Source organism: Ptychodera flava, chromosome 9 (genome assembly GCF_041260155.1).
Source record: "Ptychodera flava strain L36383 chromosome 9, AS_Pfla_20210202, whole genome shotgun sequence".
NCBI lineage: Eukaryota > Metazoa > Hemichordata > Enteropneusta > Ptychoderidae > Ptychodera > Ptychodera flava.
Window position 1 is genome coordinate 3608123 of NC_091936.1, and position 22852 is coordinate 3630974.

The following is a 22852-nucleotide window of genomic DNA, read 5'->3' on the forward strand; positions in this document are numbered from 1 at the left end:
AGAACATCAACAAGGCGTTCTTTTCAATCATACATCCATATCTTTTCCAATTGAATGTAAATAATTCTTGGTACAAGAGGATCTAATACGCCAATTGGTCCCCTGTTGTCTTTGATGGATTATACGAATACGAATAACACCACTGCTTGAGAACGTATTCGATACATCATTTACATGTAAGATGGATATGTACCATTGAAGTTGATGTCAATTTGTAATCTTCCTTCATGAACGTGTATAACTCTGATGCACACAGATATACATTTACTGTTTTCTATGTATCTCTTAAAGCTCATGCACATATAATAATGCACAGCTACTCTCTAACATATGAATACCTTTGATTTGTCTCGCAGAATTAAGCCTTTATGAACTTCATCGTACACCACAGGAAGCAATTACAGATGGCACAGAGATTGCTGTATCACCACGTAGTTTACACAGTGAATTAATGTGTCCAATATGTCTAGATATGCTGAAAAATACAATGACAACAAAAGAATGTTTGCATAGATTTTGTCAGGAATGTATAACAACTGCTCTGAGAAGTGGGTAAGGATAACTTACATTTCTTCCCAGGAAAAAAAGCAGATAACATTTAGTTGTCGGTTCTAGATCTTTAAACTGAAGAACTCTGTGAAAACTCTAACTATAAATGCCATTACATTTGTTTACATTTGTTGAAAGTGTTTATGAGTACTGTCATAAATGTACAATATTAATATTAATAAGTATTGGTTCCTGACCATCATAGTGCTAGACATACTGTCACAGTACTATTTATGCTACAATGTGACTGAAGCACAGCAGTAGTTTTCCTAAAATGGGTTTTAACTAGCATCAATAAATGAAAGAATGTCAGATTTGACATGATAGTGTGGAGTGGAATTGTCAAGTCTGTAAAATATAAAGTTACTAGCATGCATATTGTTAACTGATGACTATCATGATTAGTATGACAATAAGAATGTTTACCTGATATCAGAAATATTGCTAATATTGTACATTTATTATACAGAAATAAAGAGTGTCCAACTTGCAGAAAGAAGCTAGTATCTCGAAGATCTCTTCGACCAGATCCTAATTTTGATGCATTGATATCCAAGATATACCCAAGTCGTGATGAATATGAAGCACAGCAGGTACATTTTCCCAAAATACAGTTGTAGAACTTGACACATGTATGTAGCAGTGTTTGCATTGTGATTGCCTTTGATGCTGATTAAACAACTACCATACAAGGTAAAGGCAGTAGTTAGAGACAAGTTGTCAACACTTACTCCCTTCCATAGGTATTTTCAATGCAGTGTATGTCTAAAACTGAATATACATATGTTTACACTTTCTAATCAGTTCCTATTGTTAAACTCACTGCAATCAAAGGTTTATTTTACATCATTAGTTATCTAACTTTACAGCATTGGTGTGCTAGTTCCACAGATGTATATTCATCCTAACATGATTGCATAAGAAAAATAATTTCTCTTTGTCAGGCTTTTCTGGACCATGCCTTGTCACCATGAAGTTTCTATGTTTAAAAAGTTGTCTTTTTGCTGCACTCATTATCAATCCAATAAGATACTTCAACACGTTCAATGTTCATATACCTGGTATAATTATCATTTGATCATAGAATTTACAAATAATTACGGAAACATTTGTTGATATACCAGTACTTTTTGAATGTGAAGTTTATATCGCATGTCATAATGTTTACTACTCTCAGGAGAAATTATTAGCCAGACTCAACAAGCACCACAATCAACAGGCTCTGCAGAACAGTATTGAAGAGGGTCTAAAAATACAAGCTATCAACAGAGCACAGAGAGTGGTGAGTGTCAAGTCAGAAATTTTGTTTCTCATTGACATTGTGTAGGTTTTATTGCATGTTGTTATCGCTGATAATATTGCAACGGCAACTTTCCAATATGACATCGATCTTATTTCCCTTTCCCTGCCAGACAGAATCACTTCCCCATAAGCCAACTCAGTGAAAAGTGGTATTAAGCCAAAACCGTATGTATTTCCACTCATTTGGCTTGGTCTGTTCCAACATATTCCATCATGTTTACAGTATCTATGATTTCAGGGGCCTTCAAATGTTCAATTTTTGTTAAAATGTACCTAATGGGACACACTGTGCTTCACTTGTTTTAACAAACTTGACCTGATGGTGAAATGTGAACTTGGCAGGAAAAGGGTTAAGTGTGAAGTGTAATTACAATGGTGAAACTCAATAAGATTACATGTGCAGTCTGTGCTGACAAATGTATCTCGTGGGATTTTTGACATGATTGGGGAGTATAAGGAGAAAGTATATTTCTACCAACAAACTTCTGTGAAATTAAAAAAACATGAGAAATCAACAACCTAAGATTTGCTTCTTTGTCACTACAGCGTAAGCAGCAAGTAGAAGAACACAATGTAGACCTGTCACAAGAAAGTCTTTCACCTGTAACACCAACAACTGCTGGTAGTGTCACAGGATCAGAAAATGTACCAACATTACAACCATCTCCCAAGAAACCCAAAACAACATCAGATGAATCAGGACCTGATGTAGATCCTGATGAACATGATTCAGTTGGTGAAGGCTGTTCTGAAGTTACAGAGTCTTTAAATGTGAGTAATTTCCTTTTGTTCATTTGTTCTTATTTTTCATTCATTATTCATTCAACTTGTATTTGACATTCAACAATTATTGTGTTCACCTTTATTAGCATCACCAGTTTTTGAAAAAAATAGAACAAAACAGATGTAAAAGGAAAATATTTTAATAAAAACAATACTTTAAGGTACATGTTGTACTGTGATGTAGCTGCAACTACAAGAGCTGATTTACACAAAAAGTGTTAGTATGGGACAACACCTCTGTGTTAAGGGTTACTATGATTGATTTGAAACCCGTTATTTTTTGGCTAAAATCTGGCCAGATATCAGAAGTGAAAAGCTGTTCTCAGCCATACGGTGACATATATTGGAATCTATGTTGAAATGATGGTACTTGTCAGATACATATGCTTTAGGATTATTGTTGTAATTATCCTTGGACCTTTCAGAGTTGATAATCAATAGGATAAACTACACAGTGATGATTTGATGCAGGTTTGCACTGCCTCTGGTTTATTCCAGGAAATAGAATTAGTATTCAAACCACATCCAGAGGAAGAAGATGCCAGTGAACCTACTTCATCACAAACAAGATTCATAAAAACCACTGCAAACGCTACCATTGACCACCTAGCCAAGTATTTAGCCATGAGAATGGCTTTAGAGAGCGTCAGAGATGGTTAGTGTTTGTTTCATTAAAAAAACTGATTTCCCATTGTTGTGGTAATTTGTGAATTTACATGAACATACATTTTTCACCCTGAGGATGTGATGTTGACTTGTCCATATGAGCTGTTTTCAAAGCCTACAATATTCTCATAGGTATCTATTGCATCTTGTCATTATTGTCATGCATGGTTTTCAGCTTTAAACCAAAAGGAGACAATATTGTAGTCTGATGTTATTGCCCAAACATCTCTTTTGCTGCATCATAGCAGTACTAATTCATTTGTGTGTCAGATGGACATGTACATGTATTACAGACTCAAATGTCTGATGAAAATGGATGTCAGAAGTTGATGTCTGTAGAACTTGAAAGAGAGTGGCAGCTGTGTTGTCTATGTAAATTTGCATGTGTAGGGGTTTTCTTTAAAAGCCGGCCACTGGCCATATAGTCAGCTGATCACAGTCGCCTATTATTACCTGACAATCTTGGAAGTGTTGTGCTTGCCATGTTCAGTTTAGTTCAGTCATAGTCATGTCTTCGATTCCAACAATGGAATGGGGCGATTTTAGTCGAGTGAGTGTACTCCTAATAATTTTAGCATATCAGTATAACTTCTGATCAAACAATTTTGACTGAGGGAATGTTATTTCTCATCGCCCTTTGAAAGCCTTTAAGATAATCAAATTGACTCTGAAAAGTTGGACAGACATCTGATATCGCTGACAAAAGATCGCTATTAAACAATCAATTCAACATACCATAAAAGCTTAAAAGATGTAGTTTTTTGTGACATTGCAGCCTAGGCTACAGCACAGGATGACAGTGAGTTTTGCATGATAAGCATACTCCTGTAACCAAACATCCTCATACTTAGCAGTCAGAATGACTTGCCCCCGCCCTCTCTTTTGATTTGGCCCCTGTTTCAAAATTTTTGTGAAACCTCTGCATCTCTGCATGTGTACTGGTAGTTTGATAACAGCCAAAAAATTGTGACATTTAGTTCAGATATCATGACATTTAATGTCAAATACCAATTCTTTTATGTGTCATGTGAAGTATCTGTATTGTCTGACATAAATAATGTCTGATTTTATAACAAAAAATACCATAATTATGGTAATGATATCTAAATATCCAAAAAGAAATGGAATGATTTCTCAACAAAAATTGCTGACTTGATAAAATACGAAAGTCTAACCAGTCTATTATTTCTGACAGATTCAGTGAATGGAGAGCGTCCATCACATAATGATGATTCTGACTTTACCATCTACATTGCCAGTACACCAGGCCAATACACAGTAAGTTATCTTTGTCCAGACTTTCTTTACTACCATCTACATTGCCTGTACACCAGGCCAATACACTGTTGTCTGTGCCCAGATTTTCTCAACAAATATTTAGATTGACGCTTCTCTGTCTTCTTTTCACAGTTGTAACTTGCATTTTGGGTCCATTTCCTTTTCCCAAAATTGTAAAATCTGAAAACTAGTCAGTTTCACTTCTTTTGAAGTGATGTTTTATAACTTTCAGATACAACTTGAAGTCTATACTGGAACCTGGATTTTTGACAATTCTGCATAATGAGTATGGTTAGATAGTGTCTTGGATGTGGCAAGAAATCAGCATGGATTTGAAAATTTACCTGAGCTGCTGTTGTGATACATGCTGCTGTTGTGATACATAGTGTCATTGTGATACATGGTGTCGTTGTGATACATGCTGCTGTTGTGATACATGCTGTCGTTGTGATACATGGTGTCATTGTGATACATGCTTGAACATAGAAATGTATTTTGCTTACAAATTACCCAAATTATAGGTGTTTATTTGTATACCGTATTCCTCCGATTCTAAGACCCCGCCCGTTTATAAGTCCCCCAGGATTATTTTATCAATTCGTAATTAGCTGTTAGTTCGTTTATAAGACCCCCCAGGGGGTACACCCGAATTTTGACGGGAACAATAGAGCCATTGTCATGTAATGAGACCAGAATATCCACAACACCTACGCTGCTTATCAAAGTCACAAACGAGTGCCAAAGTGAAGTATCAAAGCTCAAAACAAGCACACTATTGTTGGGGTTTGGAACGTGTCAATCGGGAACAGTTCTATAATTTCCTGGCGATAAAACTACACTTGGATTTCACTACCTAAATGAACAATATAAAAGAGTTGGATTTTTTAGCGTCTCGATCTAGTACAATGTCGTCTTTTCGTTACTGTCATTTTGCTACCATTAAAATAAGCAGATTTTTCAACATCTGATTATTTACGAATCGAACATTTCGATGCAATTTGGCTACCATGAAATGAACATTAGGATTGTCGGGTTTTCGGACTTGTCGATCAAGTACGATTCGCTCATTATATCACGATCAAACAAACACAATTTACACTCATACAAACACAAAAAAGTTTGGGTATCAGTAGTTCTCTTTTTGGAGACTGTTGTGGCCCTTAAAAGGTCCGTTTCATTTTTTTGGTCAGCGGCATGATTTGGTCTGTTTTAGTGAATATGTACGGTGAAAACAGTACCTCGGACTGATTGCTTTAGCAGAGGTACTGCCGCATTATTTGCAAAAACACCGACGTGACATTTCTCTGCCATGCCAACTCTTGGAGAATGGATGAATGCTTTCTTCTTTGCCTTCAAGTAGTATTTTTGTTGACTGACACGTCAAGATCGATGATATTCAAAAATAGCAGTGCCCGGTATCAGTGCCGCATCTCGCTTCAAACTTTCAACTTTGCAACCATCTTGGACAACGGCTGCAGCATTTCGATCGTGTATGTTGTCTGCATCTCGGCGAAGTTCATACGGCAAACCAAGTTCTAGCTGATTGCGACGGTAGTTAGGCATGCCGACAGCGAGAATGTTTTTAATAGTTACTTTTTTTCTTGCCCATGACGACCGTGCACTGTCTTATGACTTTTTAGAAAATAAAGTCTACGATAAATCGACGCATTTTTATAGGATCTTGTAACGATGTCGGGAAATCCTTTTGTTGCCGTTATCAATAGAAAATTTGGGACGTGTGAATGACAAGAGCTTTGAACTTGCTTCGCTCAACTTTTACACTTTTGTTTTCATACTACTGAGGCAAAAGACTACGGCACATGAAAAAGTTGCTCTTTAAATGGTGTGCTTATAAAGATTTTTTCAACAGTTTTCTATCAGGTAAGGTATCTTTTGTGATCATTGTGAATAGCTGCACGTTTTCTCTTACGTTCAAATGTACCATTAAAGTATAAAAAGACTTTTTCGACAGTTTTCTATCACGTAAGTTTTCTTTTGTGATCATTGTGAAGCGCTGCAAGTTTTGTCTTACGTTCAACTTAAGCATAAGCAACCAGTGAAAATAGAAATATCATTGGCATCGCAAAATCTTTCAAAAAGACTTAATGACGACGATATCGACTTCGACTGGTTTGACTTAGATGAAGAGGGCAATTATTGTGTTGACAAACGAAACGCGATATCCAAAGTTTCTTTCGCGCATGAACTGAAAATTCTTTGAATTTCTTCCGTTTATGTTTCATCAATTTTGTAGTTTTTCTCATGTAATGAAGGTATTTATTGTTTGAACGGCATTTGTGTGTGTCCTTTCCTGAACTAGTCCTAGCAATGAGTAGAACGATAGTGTAACAGATTTTCAAGATTATGCACGCTTTCGAAGTCTTGCGAGGGAAAAATGCCCAACTTCATAAGCTTAAACGGCCCTATACACTTACAGTTAGAACAAAAACGTGCATGATCGTACCATATTCCGAACAGTTGATCATAGATGACTGAATTCCACATCAGGAGACATTTCGGTCATCGATACAAGTAATAAAAAAACTTCAGGGTGTATTGCCAAAAAATCAACACATCAAATAAAGCAGATTGGCGCAGCAATCTTTCGTCTCGGCCAGCCGATGCCTCAACACTTTACCTGTTCGAGCCTGCCTGTTCGTAAGATCACATTTCGTTTTGAGATACGGTTAAACTTTTTGAAACTAGGAGCAAAATAATAAAACTCACGACGTGTAATTGATTGTTTATTTTAAGGAGTACAGTAAATGAAAGTCGTACATAGAAAACATCGGACAGACACCATCCCACTGAACAGAATTTTACCTTGACCTCATGCACTGACACCTTTGACCTATTGCATAAATTGACCAATCACAGCCAGCGGAACTTCAGGGACTTTTATGGACTTTCCCTTCACTCATTGTCTGACCTTTCAATGCTTTGTGGCGTTAGCTGCAGCTGAGGAACATACTTGTTGTACAAAGTTTCGTGGTGATTATCTATTCACGAAATACAAAGATTTATTGCTATCGTATTGTTTAGTAAAAGAAGGTATGGTAAATACGTTATATTTCAAGACTTGTGGATCTCCATTAATTTATACTTGTACAGATTCGACTGCCAGTATCCACACAGCATGGCCATGAGTCGATATCACAAAGTATGAGTTGTCTGTAGCGTGAATCAAAAAATCATTGCATAAAAATTTGCATAACATTGCATAAATTAGCATAAATTAACTTCGACGTTCCATTTCGCGGTGACATCCGTTTATTAGACCCCCCACATCTTTTTCGTCATCTTTGGTTCTGAAAAGGGGGTCTTAGAATCGGAGGAATACGGTAAATATATTTTGAGTTACTGAGTTGAAATTTGCATTCTATACATCGTTTTTACAAGCACGTTTCATGGATACTGGAAATTGCTTTCTCAGAGTTTGTTTTTAAATTGTAATATTTTCACATTACTGTGATCATTCTTTTGGTTTTTTTTATTTTATTTTTTTAGGATTTAAATGGTGCTATGACATTGGATCAGGTAAATGAAAGGTACTGGAAAGTCAACAAACCGCTAGAAATGTTTTACTCATGGAAGAAGCCATCGTAAAGATACATGAATTGTCCGTTGTACATCGTGGGCAGACACTGTCGTCAGAGACTGGACATGGGTCAGGGACAATGAAAAAGTTTGGGTTTTTTTGCTTAAAGTTCTATGATGAAATCGTACTTGAAAGAGTGGTTCAGTCTTTCAAAAAAAATACATATGAAGAATAATCCTGCTATGTTGCAGTAGTTCTCCAGCTTTGCAATCAAAGTGGTCTGAAGGAAACTCCTTGCAGGAAATTGTTTTCAACTCAGATCTAACTAAATGATGGATTTTGTGTTCTTTTGTAATTCCAGTTATCAGTTTTGTGCTTTACCATAATTCTCTGTATTTTCCATGGAAGATTTTGTGATATTGTGTCCATTCAGTGTAAATATTTCATTACTTTGATTTGTTTGTTTTCATATTGTAGTAATACGTTGTCGTATTTGTGGTTTCATCGTATAGCCTAGCATGCTTTCATTTGTTCATAGCCAATTTGGACTTGTAGAATGAGGTTATTCACTAGGCTGGTGAAATTATGAAAGGAATTCTTGGAAAAAAAAGTTTTTTTCACCGACATGAAGTCTATTAACTGACAAAAAGATGTACACGTAAGAGGGGGTTTTTGTCACAATTTGAGTAAGTCTTTGTGTTTTCTATGGAAAGGTCTAGATATTTTCTTCAAGCATAGTATTCAAGGTTATTTACCAACAGATAATGTACTTTCTTTATTTGAAATGCATATATATTTAAAGTTACAATATTTTCATCAATTGAAACCTTTACTCCCAGACAAATGGCATAAGTGGGTTTTGCAAGATACAGTAAACCAGGCATTGTTTTGTGTAAGCACACTTTGGTAACAGTGATTACAAGGGAAATACATTGTATGTTGCTTCATCTGTACTTTGACAAAATATTATTATTTTCATTGGTAGCTTTGACTTCCTTTGAATAAAATTTGGATGACAGAGATCAGCATTATTGTTGTTTGAACCCTGTATTGTTATTTCATAAAGATAAATCGTACTTTCTGTATAATCAATAATATTACTAGTTGTAATTGTGTTGCATTAGTCTGATGCATGTCTCAGTGTTCACTTGCTATACTGCTAGTTTTGCAAGATTAAATATACAACCAACATGTGCCACTATGTGTGACAAATTGATTGTACAATTTTTAAGTTGTTCCAATTTTAATTTTGGTCTATATTTGTAATAGCCACATTAGATTCAACTGTACAATAGGTACAGAGACAGAGAGAAGAACAATGACTTCAAGATAAGTATTTTCATTGCTACAGTTTAACACTGTACATGTTTTGTACAACTCTTAATGTGCTGCTATGAGTGTCATTCTTTAAACCTTCACAAAGTACATCATCCGTACCTGATGTTTTTTTGTAAGTGATACTATAAAGCACTGGGCACAAACTAGACACCTGAGTCAGCAAAGTCTTTTAGAGTGACAACAGAACTCTATATTAGCACAAATGTCTTCTCTCTCTCTACTATAGTACGCCAATATAACTATCCAGGATTGTTTTAATTATCCAATTGCACATTTCTTTTATGTACTAGACGATACTTCTCCACAAACTATATTGTACAAACATTTCTCTCCAATGTGTCCCCTTTTTCTCTGCCGTTAGACATTCATTTTCACAATGCTAAGATGCATTCAAATAAAAAGGCAGAAGTTACATTCGTGTATGTGGTGTGTTTCTTGATGGAACAGTGTGCTGCAAAGTTGAGTTGCTGCCAACCTAAAATATCAGGATGGTCCGTTTGACAGCATAGACAGTCTGTGGTGACAGTAAGTACAGTTCCGTGCAACTTCTTAAAACCCGCCCTAACTCTGAAAACTTTGTGTCCTTTATTTCCAATGCCATCCCTCACATAACCAGCTTTCAAAATCCTGTCATGTCTTCCAGTGAAGTTGCATTCATAACCGGTATTAATATAAGTTATCACTCACCTCACTGCATATTCACTTTTATCTTTACAATAACTTTATTTAGTTAGGTAGTATTGGATGTACACATGATTCATCTATGTACACTGAAATACATCAATGAAAAGGTTTCCTAAGAACAAGGTAAGCAGAATGAGAGTGGTGTTTTTATTACTTTGAGATAGTTTGTGATAACATTTTATGGTTGTTCATATGTTTTGCCTGGTTTCAGTTGAAAATGATGCCAACACAGCTGTATCAAAGTAAGAATTTGTATGATCTTCAGAAAAACCTGACGCTTAAGATTATATGATAAGTTATATTATATATACTGCTGAATGAACAGAATGACACAGATATTATGTTGTCATTTTTGTCAACTAATCATTGCTAACAAGATTGATTTCTACTGGATACAATAAATATATTTTCTAAGCTCTCTTAACAAAGCAACACTGAATATGATAGTGGAACAAATAAAATGGTCTAACTCCAAAATAATGGCATAAACAATCCAATTTGTAGGCAACTCATGGGGCTGTCTTTCTTTGAATAAGGCTTGTACATATTCTGCAGATTTTACATGTGCTGGTATGATAATTGCTTTCCACAGTCTTCAATGGAATAAACAATGATCTATAGAAAAGATGAAATACTGGAAGATATGGAAAAGCAAACACGATACATCATGGATTCAGGATGCCTTTGTAGTCTGAGTATAACATTTGGATATAAGGTACCCCAGTATAAGCCTTAGTCAAAGCAAAGTACAATGTCAGATACCCCAGTATAAGTCTTAGTCAAAGCAAAGTACAATGTTTAGATGTAAGATACCCCAGCATAAGGCTTAGTCAAAGCAAAGTACAATGTTTAGATGTAAGAATCACTTCTAGCATGAGCATTTCTCAATTTTAAAACAAGTTCCATGGAATTTCAGGATACTAGCCTGTCTACAGAACCCAGATCTTAAAGATGTGAACATCCAATATACCAATAATTCTGAGTGGAAAGTAAAGCTAACAAGCATTGGTACTATATACACAATCATTCAAAGAGACAGTATTTCTTCTTTTTTCGGAATGCACATCACTGCCATCTAAATAATAATATTTTTTTTTGCTTCCTGTGTTTTTGCACATGTCATATTTCACAAAATAAAAAGTACATGTTTCAACAGAATATCAATTTAGCTGGTCTAGTGATGAGTGAACGCCAGTTAAAACAGGCATGGCAGCATTCAAAAACTTACATTTTGTGATATCATAGTCAATTTTTGACAGCAAGCCTAGCATAAGTGTCAGTATATATCTGAGATAAAGTTGAAAATATCTCTTTGGCTATCCCTTGTACAACTATAGAACATTTACAAACTAGTTTTCTTGTAAATATAGAACATTTACAAACTAGTTTTCTTGTACCAAAGCTCTACATAGAAACTAACTAATATTTTGACATGATTTGAAAGCTTTACTTCTTCTATGCTGAATACATATATTTTGTTGCTGAATTTTTCACAACATGCTGTTTAGTTAAGATGCACATTTATAATTATCTTGCCAAGATTTGTCAAAATACTTCATTTTCCCACCCAACCCTTGGCTATATCCAAATCCCCATCCCAGCAAGCCATTCCTCTAGTTTCTCTCTCTTCAACAGTCCTTTATTGTGTGTGACTGTGATTAATGTATTTACAACCTCAATACATCCAGGTCTTGTCAAAACCATTTGTTACATGCTATACACCTCACAGGGCAGAGGTAATTACACACTAGCAAGTTACTGTGTTTGAAAACACATAAAAATCATTTCTACACTTTTAGCTGATGTTTGAATGTTGCTTTTAACTATTGGATTGCTGGGATTGACTTCCTGTGTACGACACATAGCCAGGTTTCTTGGCACCTTTGTCTGGTTTACGCCATAATGTGATTTCCTGGAATGAAAAGACAGATGAATGTATATCACAGGTGAGAGATACATAGGGTTGTTATTGGTGTAGTAATAATATCTCATGTCATTCGTAGTAAATGATATCATACCAGTATATTGATAGTAAAAATACAGAAAATACAATTGGTCGAGACGTGAAAGTAACCATGTAATATTTGTGATACAGCACAGTTGGAACATACACAAGCTTTGACTTAGAAAAAATCCCTTTTCATGTGTCACTCCAATTTACTGTGACGGTCATGAAATAATAACAGAAAACCAGCTTAGCAATGGGTGTACCACTTGGGTTTTTACCAGTTTGATCCTGATATGCACTACTGCTCATAAATGTATGAAGTGAACTGGTCAAAATCTTGAGATATACCTGTCTTTGGTTGTGATTTATTGCTTAATTATATCATACCAGTATACTGATTGTCCAAATACAGTGATCTAATCAGTTCAATATGAAAATTTACAGTGCTACATTTGCGATGTACCAGAGTTGGAACACCCACTAGCTTTCGGTCACAACAAATCCTGTTTTTACCTTTTCACACTAGAATTTCAATATGTAGTTTCGATATCATAGTGATTAACCTCAATATTCGATATCATAGTGATTAACCACCTAACCACCTAAAGCAACAGGTACACCACTGGCTTTCTAACCAATTCAGTTTGTATATTATATCATGAACAAGTCAAAATCCTGTTGTATTCCCATTACTAGGTGTGTTTATTGTTTAAATGTGACCATGATAGAACATTACAATTTCACTACTGTGCAGTTTTAATGCTATCAATGTAAACAACACTATTTTTCTTATGCACATTGGCAAAATGTAGACTACACTATGTTTAGAAGTTGCTTTTTCCTATTGTGAAAGGATACAAGTAAACACATATATATGGATTTCAATTTATATGATCCTTAAATAGCACATTATTTATATATGATTTTATAGTGGAAAACAATCGGAAAGTAGAGAAATTATGAACATGGTTTGAAGTGTTTATTGTTGACAGAAGTTTCCATTTGTGTTGACTTACCTGTTGTTTGAAATACCGCCTTTCTTCTTCATCAACTAATACTAAATTAAGATAGTATCGAACTGAGAATTTCTTGTTGATGTCCCTCATTGACGGTGTGAGATCATATCCAGCCAAGAACAAACGGATAGGTATTGATTCACCTATACATGACAATCAAGGTAAAAGCATGTAAATAACTATGTCAAGAAAGATAACAGGGAATAATTACAAAGTTTTCATCACAGATGACTGAGACACGAACAATTCTTGTTGCCAAGTAAAGATCAAAGTTACCATCACTAAACATGTTTCTGTTTTTTCAATATATTCTTACTGTTACCTGGATGCCACACAATAAAATATTGCACTACTTAGAACATTCATGCCAACCTGTAACCTATGATATTACATCTCATCATGCAATCTCACCAGTGTGATTGTTGATTTTGTAAAGTTCTTTACTTGCTTACACTCCACCAGTAAAATGTAACTGACAATACTAATCACAGCAATGATCTCACTTTTGCTGTTAACTGCTGTAACAGTAATTACATTAATCTGTCTTACCTCGAACTGGTGCCCCATCCATGATTTCATATTTTGCAATAGTTTCATTCTCATTGAAAGTATTGGGCCCTGCAATATTTACCAAACAGAAGGTTCATTCAGCTACATGTTTACTTTTCACAGCTACATGTTTACTTTTCACTGACAATAAATCTGACTCAAAACGGAATTCTGGTATTGGAGAGAGCTTGTCCCAGCGATATGAACTTTGCAGGTGTTTTGATCCTGTCAATCTCAGATCATACAGTGCGTTTCATCTAGGTACCACAACTCAGCGTATGAGACGAACACATTTCACCTACAACACAAACGATTAGCTTGGGTATCACGACACATTTGAAATCATCTGATTAATTACAGTAAACCAGCATAGGGCCACCGCAGTCTAGACTGAGAGATACACTTGATCTACAATGAAACTGTTTTTACAATCTCAGCTAAGAGTTAAAGAGCTGAAACTTTAATCTTGAAAGAAATGAAATACACAGGGCCCAAATACGATGTCGACTGCGAGATCTCACACAAACCTCAAATGTCTGTTGTCAATGCAAGAAACGAAGTCTATTTCATTCCTTTCAAGTTAAAGTTTTGTATTAACGTTTTATTTCGAGAGCAGACATTTCTGTTGAGAAAACCTTCAGCTCTTTAACGCTGAAATTGTAAAAAACAGTTACATTGTAGATCAAGTGTATCTCTCAGTCTAGACTGCAGCTGCCCTATGCTGGTTTACTCTAATTAATGAGCTGGTAGCTTTGAAATGTGTCATGACACCCGAGCTAATCGTTTGTTTTGTACGTGAAATGTGTCCGTCTCATACGCTGAGCTGTGGTACCTAGGTGAAACACACTAAGACAAGAAAACATAACGTTCAATAATGATTACATGGAATACATGCTGCATACAGTGAACATACATTTGCTGCACATAAAAGCACAGGTAAAAGCAACTGAACTTTCAAAGATGGAATGGTCAATGTTGGGTAAAAAAATAAGTGAAAGTCAGAACAGTCACCAGTCAAAACACGTCAAAGGTGAAAAACTAATTGTTTCAGACAATGAAATGGCATGTTTCAAGAAAGAAAACTACCACTGTCTTCCTGATCAGGATGGCCATCATATAGCGGGATGTGACATCTTTATTAGGACTGTGCTATTTAGTATCTGGGGCCATGGACTGTCAAAGAATCACAAGTACTGGACAAAGGTGCACTTTTCCCAACAGTTCTATCACACAAACTACAATGTTGCATCATTTAAGTACCTTTTATCAGTTTCTTTGGTCTAAAAAAGTAATTCAGCTGACTGTAATCATTCAGTTGTCTTTCCTAATACCAGTACAAGCACATTCCTCATAACAAATGCTCTCTTCTTTCTGCTTCTGAACTACAAAACTACTACTGCTATCAAGGCATGGTTAACTGTCTTGATAGGGCCTAGCAAAGGTCTACCAAATCCACAGCCCGTCAAACAGCCACAACTTCAGTTTTCACATATCTGATCAATTATGCCTCACTGTCAATGATTTTTAAACTCTACATTTGTGTTGAAGTAGGCTGAGACTTATAGACAAATCTTCATCATTTTAGAAAATCATTTTAAAAATCCTCTAAAAGTACAAGCAAGACTTCTACGCAAGCAAGTGCTTCTACTCCATAGTACGGTATCATTGTCATCATGATAATAATAGCGGAGACAAATCTCACCTGATCCTGTTGTTTCTCTTTTGATAATGGCTAATTCCATGTGTTTAATCTTGATACGGACCAGGAGAAAATATATTTTACCAACAATCACATCTTTGAGGTGATACCTAGTAAATGATGGACAAGAATATTACTGAATATTGTAGCCAATCGCAGAAGAGTTTCTGGTAACTACAACAGTTTGGAGACCTCATACTCAACATAGTAGTTCAATTATTATATACTGCTATTCATGGAAAACTTGCAAAATATAGATATGAGCAGACTAAAGAAAAAGACATGAAAATTTTAATGAATCAAGTGCCGATGTACACTGTTTTTGACACTATATTGAAAACTTTCAATTATTTAAGCAATGAAATCTTTCAGTCAACTGTTGAAGGGCTTTACAACACAATATAAATTAGTGTCAGTTTCATTGACATATGAACCACTGTGACTCAAAACCTCTACCAGGTTAAAAGTAACAGTAATAATGTTTTGTGCTATTTATTTAATGATTAAAACTTACTTGGACTTATTATATTCAAATTCTATGTGAAGGCAATCTTCTATGCCAACTTCCATTTTGATGCTGTTGTTCATTTCTGGATATTGTGACAGTGTGTGGACTATGATGTCCATTTCACGTGTGATGTCTGTTAACCTCTTTGCTATTGTCACTCGTAAGAAATACCTGCAGCAATACATGTACATACCATGTAAATCAATTCTCAACAAACTACATGTAAGCACTTCAGGGCGCTAGCTGATAGCTAACAAACCAGACACAAACTATACAAATGAATGTAAAATCAACTGAAAAGGATGAGAAATATTTCACAATACAATGCAGACTAAAATTGCATCAGATACAGGTATCATCATCCAAGTTCATATTATAAACCCCTAAATGCCTGCAAACATTACTGGTAAGTGTTCAGCCAGAGAATGCATCAGACACTGTGTTGTCAAAATACTGAACAGACATGGCATATTCTATTGCTATGAATTTTACTTCTTCATCATACAAATATGCTTTATCAAGCAAGAATTAAGAATCTGTGCTCAATTTGTAAATCCAGTGTTCTCCCCAGCGGACAAATAGCGCGGCGGTGCCGCCACGCTTACGGCCACACCCGCCACGCTTTAATCAAGGCCGCCACGCTTACCACTTGGCCCGCCACTCTGTGATCACGGCCCCGTTCTTTGTAAAATCTTTTCATTTTCACCGACATTCGTTGTTTGAACGTCCTGTTCATTGTCCTCTTTTTTGTTTACGTTCTATAGGCCCTAATTATCACGTTTACACTTCGTTTTGTCAAGTTCAATTTCAAAGAATCTTAATTTTGAAGGTGTTATAAACGCAATTTGATGGTGTAAACCGTTTACTGACGTAAGTAAAAGACGTTCAATAAAAGACGTTGTCACCGCGGCCAGCGGCAACGCTGATTACTTGGCCTGGGGGTGACAAGGATGGCGGTAAGGGTACGGGTAAAGTACTTCAAAGACTTTTCGTTCGAGACGTGTTTTGAGTTTTATTCATTCGTTCTGTCATGGGACTAGTTGTCTTGAGATTTTTTTCGCGATTTTAATAAACTAAATGTCAGATCGGTTCGATAAATGTCTTTCGTCAAAACCTTGCGTCGTGTATTGTCAAAATTGATCGGTGTGTTTCGAGGGCGCTCGTGCCGATCCGAGCACTGTATGACTGGAGGAGAGTACTGGAGAGTACTAACTAACAGTTCAAAGTGAGAACGCAGAGATCGTTCGGTTCGGCGTGGTTTCTGATATCTCTCATCCTTTCAGGGGAACAAATGTAGGTCTCCTATTCTAGAAAGTTATTTTTAAGTTTCAAATGCCACCGTAACTTGTGAATGTTGATAATTGCTATGTCTCTCTAGAATCTATCGTGCAGGGCGGCGGCCATTTTGTTTCATGTCTGTTTACGTTTATGGCTGTAGGGCTTCGATAACAATTTTCACTGGAACGAACGGCTACAGCGTTTTGTAAATCATCGTCGCATTCCTTCGTTTTACGTTTTATGGCAAATATTGCCAATCAACCGAAAATAACAACTACAAAATTATATTCGCGGTGTCATTTTTTTGTGGCTGGTAAGATTACATTAACTTTCGTGTCACAACCAGACCCAAGGAGGCAAAAACTTGGGGGTAAAATCGAAGTGTCCGGGATACTTTTGTTATTGTACAAAGTGACCTTTTCGTCTTTTCTTTTAGGAATGCTATGCAGGGCATGTCAGAAGTTCAACATTAAGTTTTTGATGTCCTCTGTTTGAGAATGTTAATAAAAATACTGATCATGTAAAGCAAATGCGTCTTGTATTAAAAGTAAGATGTCTTCAGTGTAATTGCAGTTGCAAGTAGAGATCCCATGATACATATGCAAAAATCATGCAAAATGATATGCAAATGATATGTAAATATTATGCAAATTAGCCGCCACCCTATTTCAAAATCCTGGGGAGAACACTGAAATCAATGTGTTTCAAAATGTGAATGAACAGGATGCATACAAATTAACTGACAGCTTACCTTAACCTAACATTGGCCCCTGTGTAAGATTCATAGGGTTTTTCAACTTGAATAAATTCAAAGTCAAATGTATTACTTTGAAGTAATTCACCAGGTCTTGCCAATTCTTTCACAAGAGATGTAAACTCATGATGATTCCCCCTGTCATAGTATAATTCTGTAAGAAAGAAAAAGTAGGAATGAAAACCACAAAAAATTCTGACTATTAAACTTTACATGTGGCACAGCACTTTTGTGGAAGAGTAATTGCAATTTATCATGTCGCATATGGCACAAATAAGCTAAAATAGTTACTACTTTTTTTTGGTCTTTTGTTGAAAATTGTACACAGTTCCTAATAAGGTTTGTTTTATAAGATGAACGATTTCACACAAGACCGTTTTAAGTAGAGCATGCATACAATGGAATATTGAGTACAAGACTATGTTTGAGATGTGCAATGTAACATTGGTGTACTTTATGCCAGATATAATTCAGATTGTACTCTGTACTTATGGATACTTCTCTGCAATTCTTGTACTTCTTGCGTTTCAGCGTCTCTATACAAGATATACTAATTGCTGTATTGTACAGTTAAACATCTAAACAATAGAGAAACAATCACTAACCTATTTGACCTATGAACTCTATTTTGATTCCTTGATGTTCTAATTTTTTTCCTTTCAAAGTTATATTGACCTGAAATTAAAACATGCAGATTTGCGAATGAAATGCTCTTCCATAATTCTTGAACACAGAGATTTTGTGGTAAAAAATCTTTACTCTGACAATAGATGCAACATTTCCATGCAAATTATTGTATGACTTAGCAGATGTAGTGATATTGTGTGAACACTGCAAGATAAATTGATTTTCACTGTATGAAGATACTACAAACACATCACAAGACTTGAAAATGGTCCATAACCTCTCCTTACAATTTCACAGCCTGCTACTTCTATGTGGTCTAGTGTTCAATATGCAACAATTTGACATGATATAAAACACACCTTTTTTTCAAAACCAATGACGTGCAGAATTCATGTATCAGTTACATGGAATTTTCGTTCTTAAATTGGTACTGATAGTCATACCAAATATATTATAATATATTACTGTAAACAATAAGATCACTAAAAATTTTGAGAGGTTATTCATTGCTTATTCAGGTGAGTTATTACTCATGATAAATTGTCACTGTCTTTTTGCTTAATGCTAAATAACACTTTTGCCACACAGAAATAATTATTAAGTCATCATACATTTCCCCAACTATATACACTGACAAACCCACCTTTCCAGATACCGTTTCACCATCATAGTAGAGATACAGTTTTTCCTTCTTTCCATCTTCAGTTTTGATTTCTGCTTGCTTTCTGCTTGCCTGACCATCTAACACAATGTCAATGTCAGCATTTGCTCCAAACAGGAAACTCTGTTGGTAAATTATGAAAAGCCTTGATTACGTATTCCAATCACATTTCAGATACACAAGACTTCATAGTGTCAACAGATGATGAATTGTCGATGCGTGCAAATCAAGAGCCACTCTCGGAGAAATCCTACCGGTGCGCTAAGCTTTGATCATGATCGTTTCCACAGTCAAAATCACAGTCCTTAGCAATTTGTACAGTTGTTCAAGTCCAACATATCAATAATTCATCACATAAGTTACGTAAACAATTGAATCAAACCAAACGGTTAGTTTGCTGTTGCCATTGTTGGGCCTGTTGCGTACGTAGGGGGGACAACTTTGCAAAAAGTTTGGTTGGTTACCGGGGACCCGATGTCTAGTATTCTCCTTTTCTTGACTAATTGATAGACTATAGTATTTTCTGCAGAAAATTCAAGGTTTTTACATGTGTGATGATGATGGACCCTGATTTTCTAAAATGGCCCCCTTGGGACAGGAGTTGGGGCCCACAGTGGCCCCTTGTTTTTACATCCTGGAATGAACACTGAAAAGTCCACACATGGATGTGTTTGTGTGAATCATCTTATTATCATCCAGTATTGAGAAATCATTCATTGGCTCTGTACACACAAGGCAATTACTCATAATGAACTATGGTCCAAGACAAGTGGACTTGCCATTCTTTGCAAATTGTCATTCACTAGATTGGTGAATACTGGCAGCGTGGTTCGAGAATGTAACAAAAATAACAACAAGCTAAACAAACACTTGCTAAATGTGAGATGTAAATGACCAGCAAGATGACCTAGTTTAAAGACCCAATAGCTGTATCTTTTAGCATAATTTTTGTGATTTTACTGCCAAACTGAAACAAGCTCATGGGAATGTATTCATTGAGGGGTGTTTATACAGGTAGAATAAACTGTCCACTGGGACTACATGTGCAATTTTGAGCAAGATGAATAATAAATGTTTGCCCAAACATAAAACGGCACCCTCATGCAAATAAAAAGCAAAAATACTGCACGTCGTGCATATATATGAATTAAATCTTCACAGAAACGACAGAGTAGTCCCAATATAATGCATAATGCTGAATGTTGTCCACTGGGACATCATGTGCTTTTTTTTCTTTGTAATATCACCAGTTTTTAAAAATGGTAGGAAATGAAATTAACGGTTCAAATTTAAATTTTCTTGTCCAATTTTCTCTAGTAAAAGACTGTATCCTGTAAATTTGTAGAATTTGAAGGAAACCAGAGAATTTAGAAAGCCTTTTTCAGGTCAACAAATTTCAAGAGTTACAGCTACAGGGGCTTTAATGTAAATATAAAATATATGTCTTTGCCATGAAATACCTTACATTAATCATGAACTCCAATAATTGAAATGCTCAATATAATAAGTATCAAACCAAGCCTTGTTCTGGTGTGTTCCATTATTTATAGCTTTCTAATATAGCTATCAGATATATGTTTAGAAATATTATATACTTTGACTCAGAACATTCACTGAGCATTTTTTATCTAGGGGCACAAAGCCACCTAATAGACTCTTTTGGTACTGGTAGTTTACTACGACACTGATCAGTGTCACTGATTTAGCTAACAAAATAATGAAATAGGTTACTCTTTGAATAAATCAACCTGTACCTACTTTATCTCAGTGACTATCTACGACTGATCACCTCTATTTTGACAGTGACTACATGTATTTTCAACTGTGTTTTGGTGAGCCATCAATGGTTTTTAGCTCAAAATTGAATTTTTGACAACCAACGTATTCTATACATTTTACGTGAGAGGGCAAACGTTGAATAAATTGTTGGTGGCTAACGGGAAAATGGTTGAAAATATATATTCTCGTCAAGGTAGCTAGCAGGAATGAGAATGAGTCATAAACAGTAAATGATAAAGTGGGTACAATTTTATTTATTCAATGACTTGTACATTTCATTATTTTGTGAGCTAAATCAGCGACACTGATCGGTGTCGTAGTAAACTACCATACAAGTCTATGGGGTGGCTCGTAGCGGGTTAGCTGGCACTGACCCTTGAACTGAGTGCGATCAATAAGCCACAGCACTGCTGCGTAACCACTGCTAGGTTTTTTTAAATGACATTGTATGGGGTGACCTGGTTTTGTTGCAAAGTATCTGGACTTCTGTCATTGCAGTGGTAGGCTGGACATCAAGTGTGTTTCTGTCATTCATTGAACATCATACATGGAATATAACACCCTGCAGCACATTCCATCGATTTCAAAACATATCGGTGTTTGGGCTTCTTCTTAGAGTTGGAGTGATCCATTGGCTGTTCAACTAACTTTAAACGCTGTCACCGCAGACAAAAATACATCACGGAAATCAAAGACTCACTATATTGCTGCAGCTACATATACATTAGCCCTGCGTACGATGCTGTGTGTTCCGCTACAGCTAATAGCCCCGCTCACCACAGCCCTGCAAAGACCCGTACGTAGAGTTGGTGACTTCAAATCCATTTTTGGACTTGACGTAAAAAGCCAAATTACTGCCGAAATTCAGCGTTCTTGGGCCCAAGTCGTATCCCTGCCTACCTCAGCTACTCGATCGCTTCCAAAAATGCCAGTCTTTTATTCTTTTTTCGTAAATAACCGTCGATGTCGGCAACTCTCTCGCTAGCCCTGCGTACGTACGCAGTGTACGCTGTGCATTCCCTGTGTGCGTTCCTAACACACAGCGTACACTGCGTACGTACGCAGGGCTAGCAAGAGAGTTGCCGACATTGACGGTTATTTACGAAAAAAGAATAAAAGACTGGCATTTTTGGAAGCGATCGAGTAGCTGAGGTAGGCAGGGATACGACTTGGGCCCAAGAACGCTGAATTTCGGCAGTAATTTGGCTTTTTACGTCAAGTCCAAAAATGGATTTGAAGTCACCAACTCTACGTACGGGTCTTTGCAGGGCTGTGGTGAGCGGGGCTATTAGCTGTAGCGGAACACACAGCATCGTACGCAGGGCTACATATACATATACATGTACACAAACTATGACATAGTACATCTACAGGGACGTGCGGCACGTTCAGTGTCGTAAAATGACCCATAGGTCATAAGCCCGTAAATATTTTTACACCATAATGTTGTTCAATAGTGGGCAAAAACGAACTTTTTCGCACACACAAAACTATTAGTACAAATTAAAAGGGAAGGGGCAGGGTTGCAATGTCTGGGGGCGTTTAGCTCTGTGTACATCTATGAAATGAGCTCGGATCAGTCGGGTGCACATGTACTATGTGAATCTCGACATGCAAAGACTTAAAGGAATCACTTCAAATAGTATGTCTCCAATCAACGAGAGGTGATAAATGTCTATTTCGCTCTCATATTCGTAATAAATGAAAGCAAAACCTACCATTTTGGGTCATTGATTGGTCTCGTGACGACTTCTCAGTAGAGGTACGGCCACCCGCGTGTATATGTTCGCTGATTGTTTCCTCGAGTGCTTAACATATAATCAAACTGAGATGGCGCTGTTCACATTAACCAGGAAAACTAGTCTGCTAAAGCTGGCTGCTGCTATAGCAGCCTT

General features: G+C 36.3%; 2 protein-coding genes across 6 annotated transcripts in view; one reads left to right on the top strand and one right to left on the bottom strand.

The window, feature by feature from the left end:
- Nucleotides 1-9866, top strand: part of LOC139139789 (E3 ubiquitin-protein ligase RING2-like) — a 45020-nt gene extending 35154 nt beyond the window's left edge. For 3 of the 5 annotated variants that reach the window (XM_070708701.1, XM_070708702.1, XM_070708703.1), the window contains 7 exons: nucleotides 357-552; nucleotides 1019-1142; nucleotides 1727-1831; nucleotides 2398-2622; nucleotides 3106-3289; nucleotides 4496-4578; nucleotides 8086-9866. In XM_070708701.1, coding sequence (XP_070564802.1) covers nucleotides 357-552; nucleotides 1019-1142; nucleotides 1727-1831; nucleotides 2398-2622; nucleotides 3106-3289; nucleotides 4496-4578; nucleotides 8086-8184 — 1016 coding nt within the window. In that variant the 3' untranslated portion in view covers nucleotides 8185-9866. The remainder of the gene's footprint in view (nucleotides 1-356; nucleotides 553-1018; nucleotides 1143-1726; nucleotides 1832-2397; nucleotides 2623-3105; nucleotides 3290-4495; nucleotides 4579-8085) is intronic. The other 2 variants (XM_070708704.1, XM_070708705.1) reach the window with 1 other exon arrangement.
- A 286-nt stretch (nucleotides 9867-10152) lies between these two features.
- Nucleotides 10153-22763, bottom strand: LOC139139791 (vacuolar protein sorting-associated protein 26B-like). The gene is made up of 9 exons (XM_070708708.1): nucleotides 22676-22763; nucleotides 19161-19301; nucleotides 18496-18565; nucleotides 17888-18044; nucleotides 15865-16029; nucleotides 15354-15460; nucleotides 13652-13720; nucleotides 13103-13245; nucleotides 10153-12050 (listed from the first exon to the last, which is right to left on the bottom strand). The coding sequence occupies exons 1-9, from the start codon at nucleotides 22676-22678 to the stop codon at nucleotides 11958-11960; spliced, it is 948 nt and encodes a 315-aa protein (XP_070564809.1). The 5' UTR covers nucleotides 22679-22763; the 3' UTR covers nucleotides 10153-11957.
- Between the last annotated feature and the right edge of the window lie 89 nt (nucleotides 22764-22852).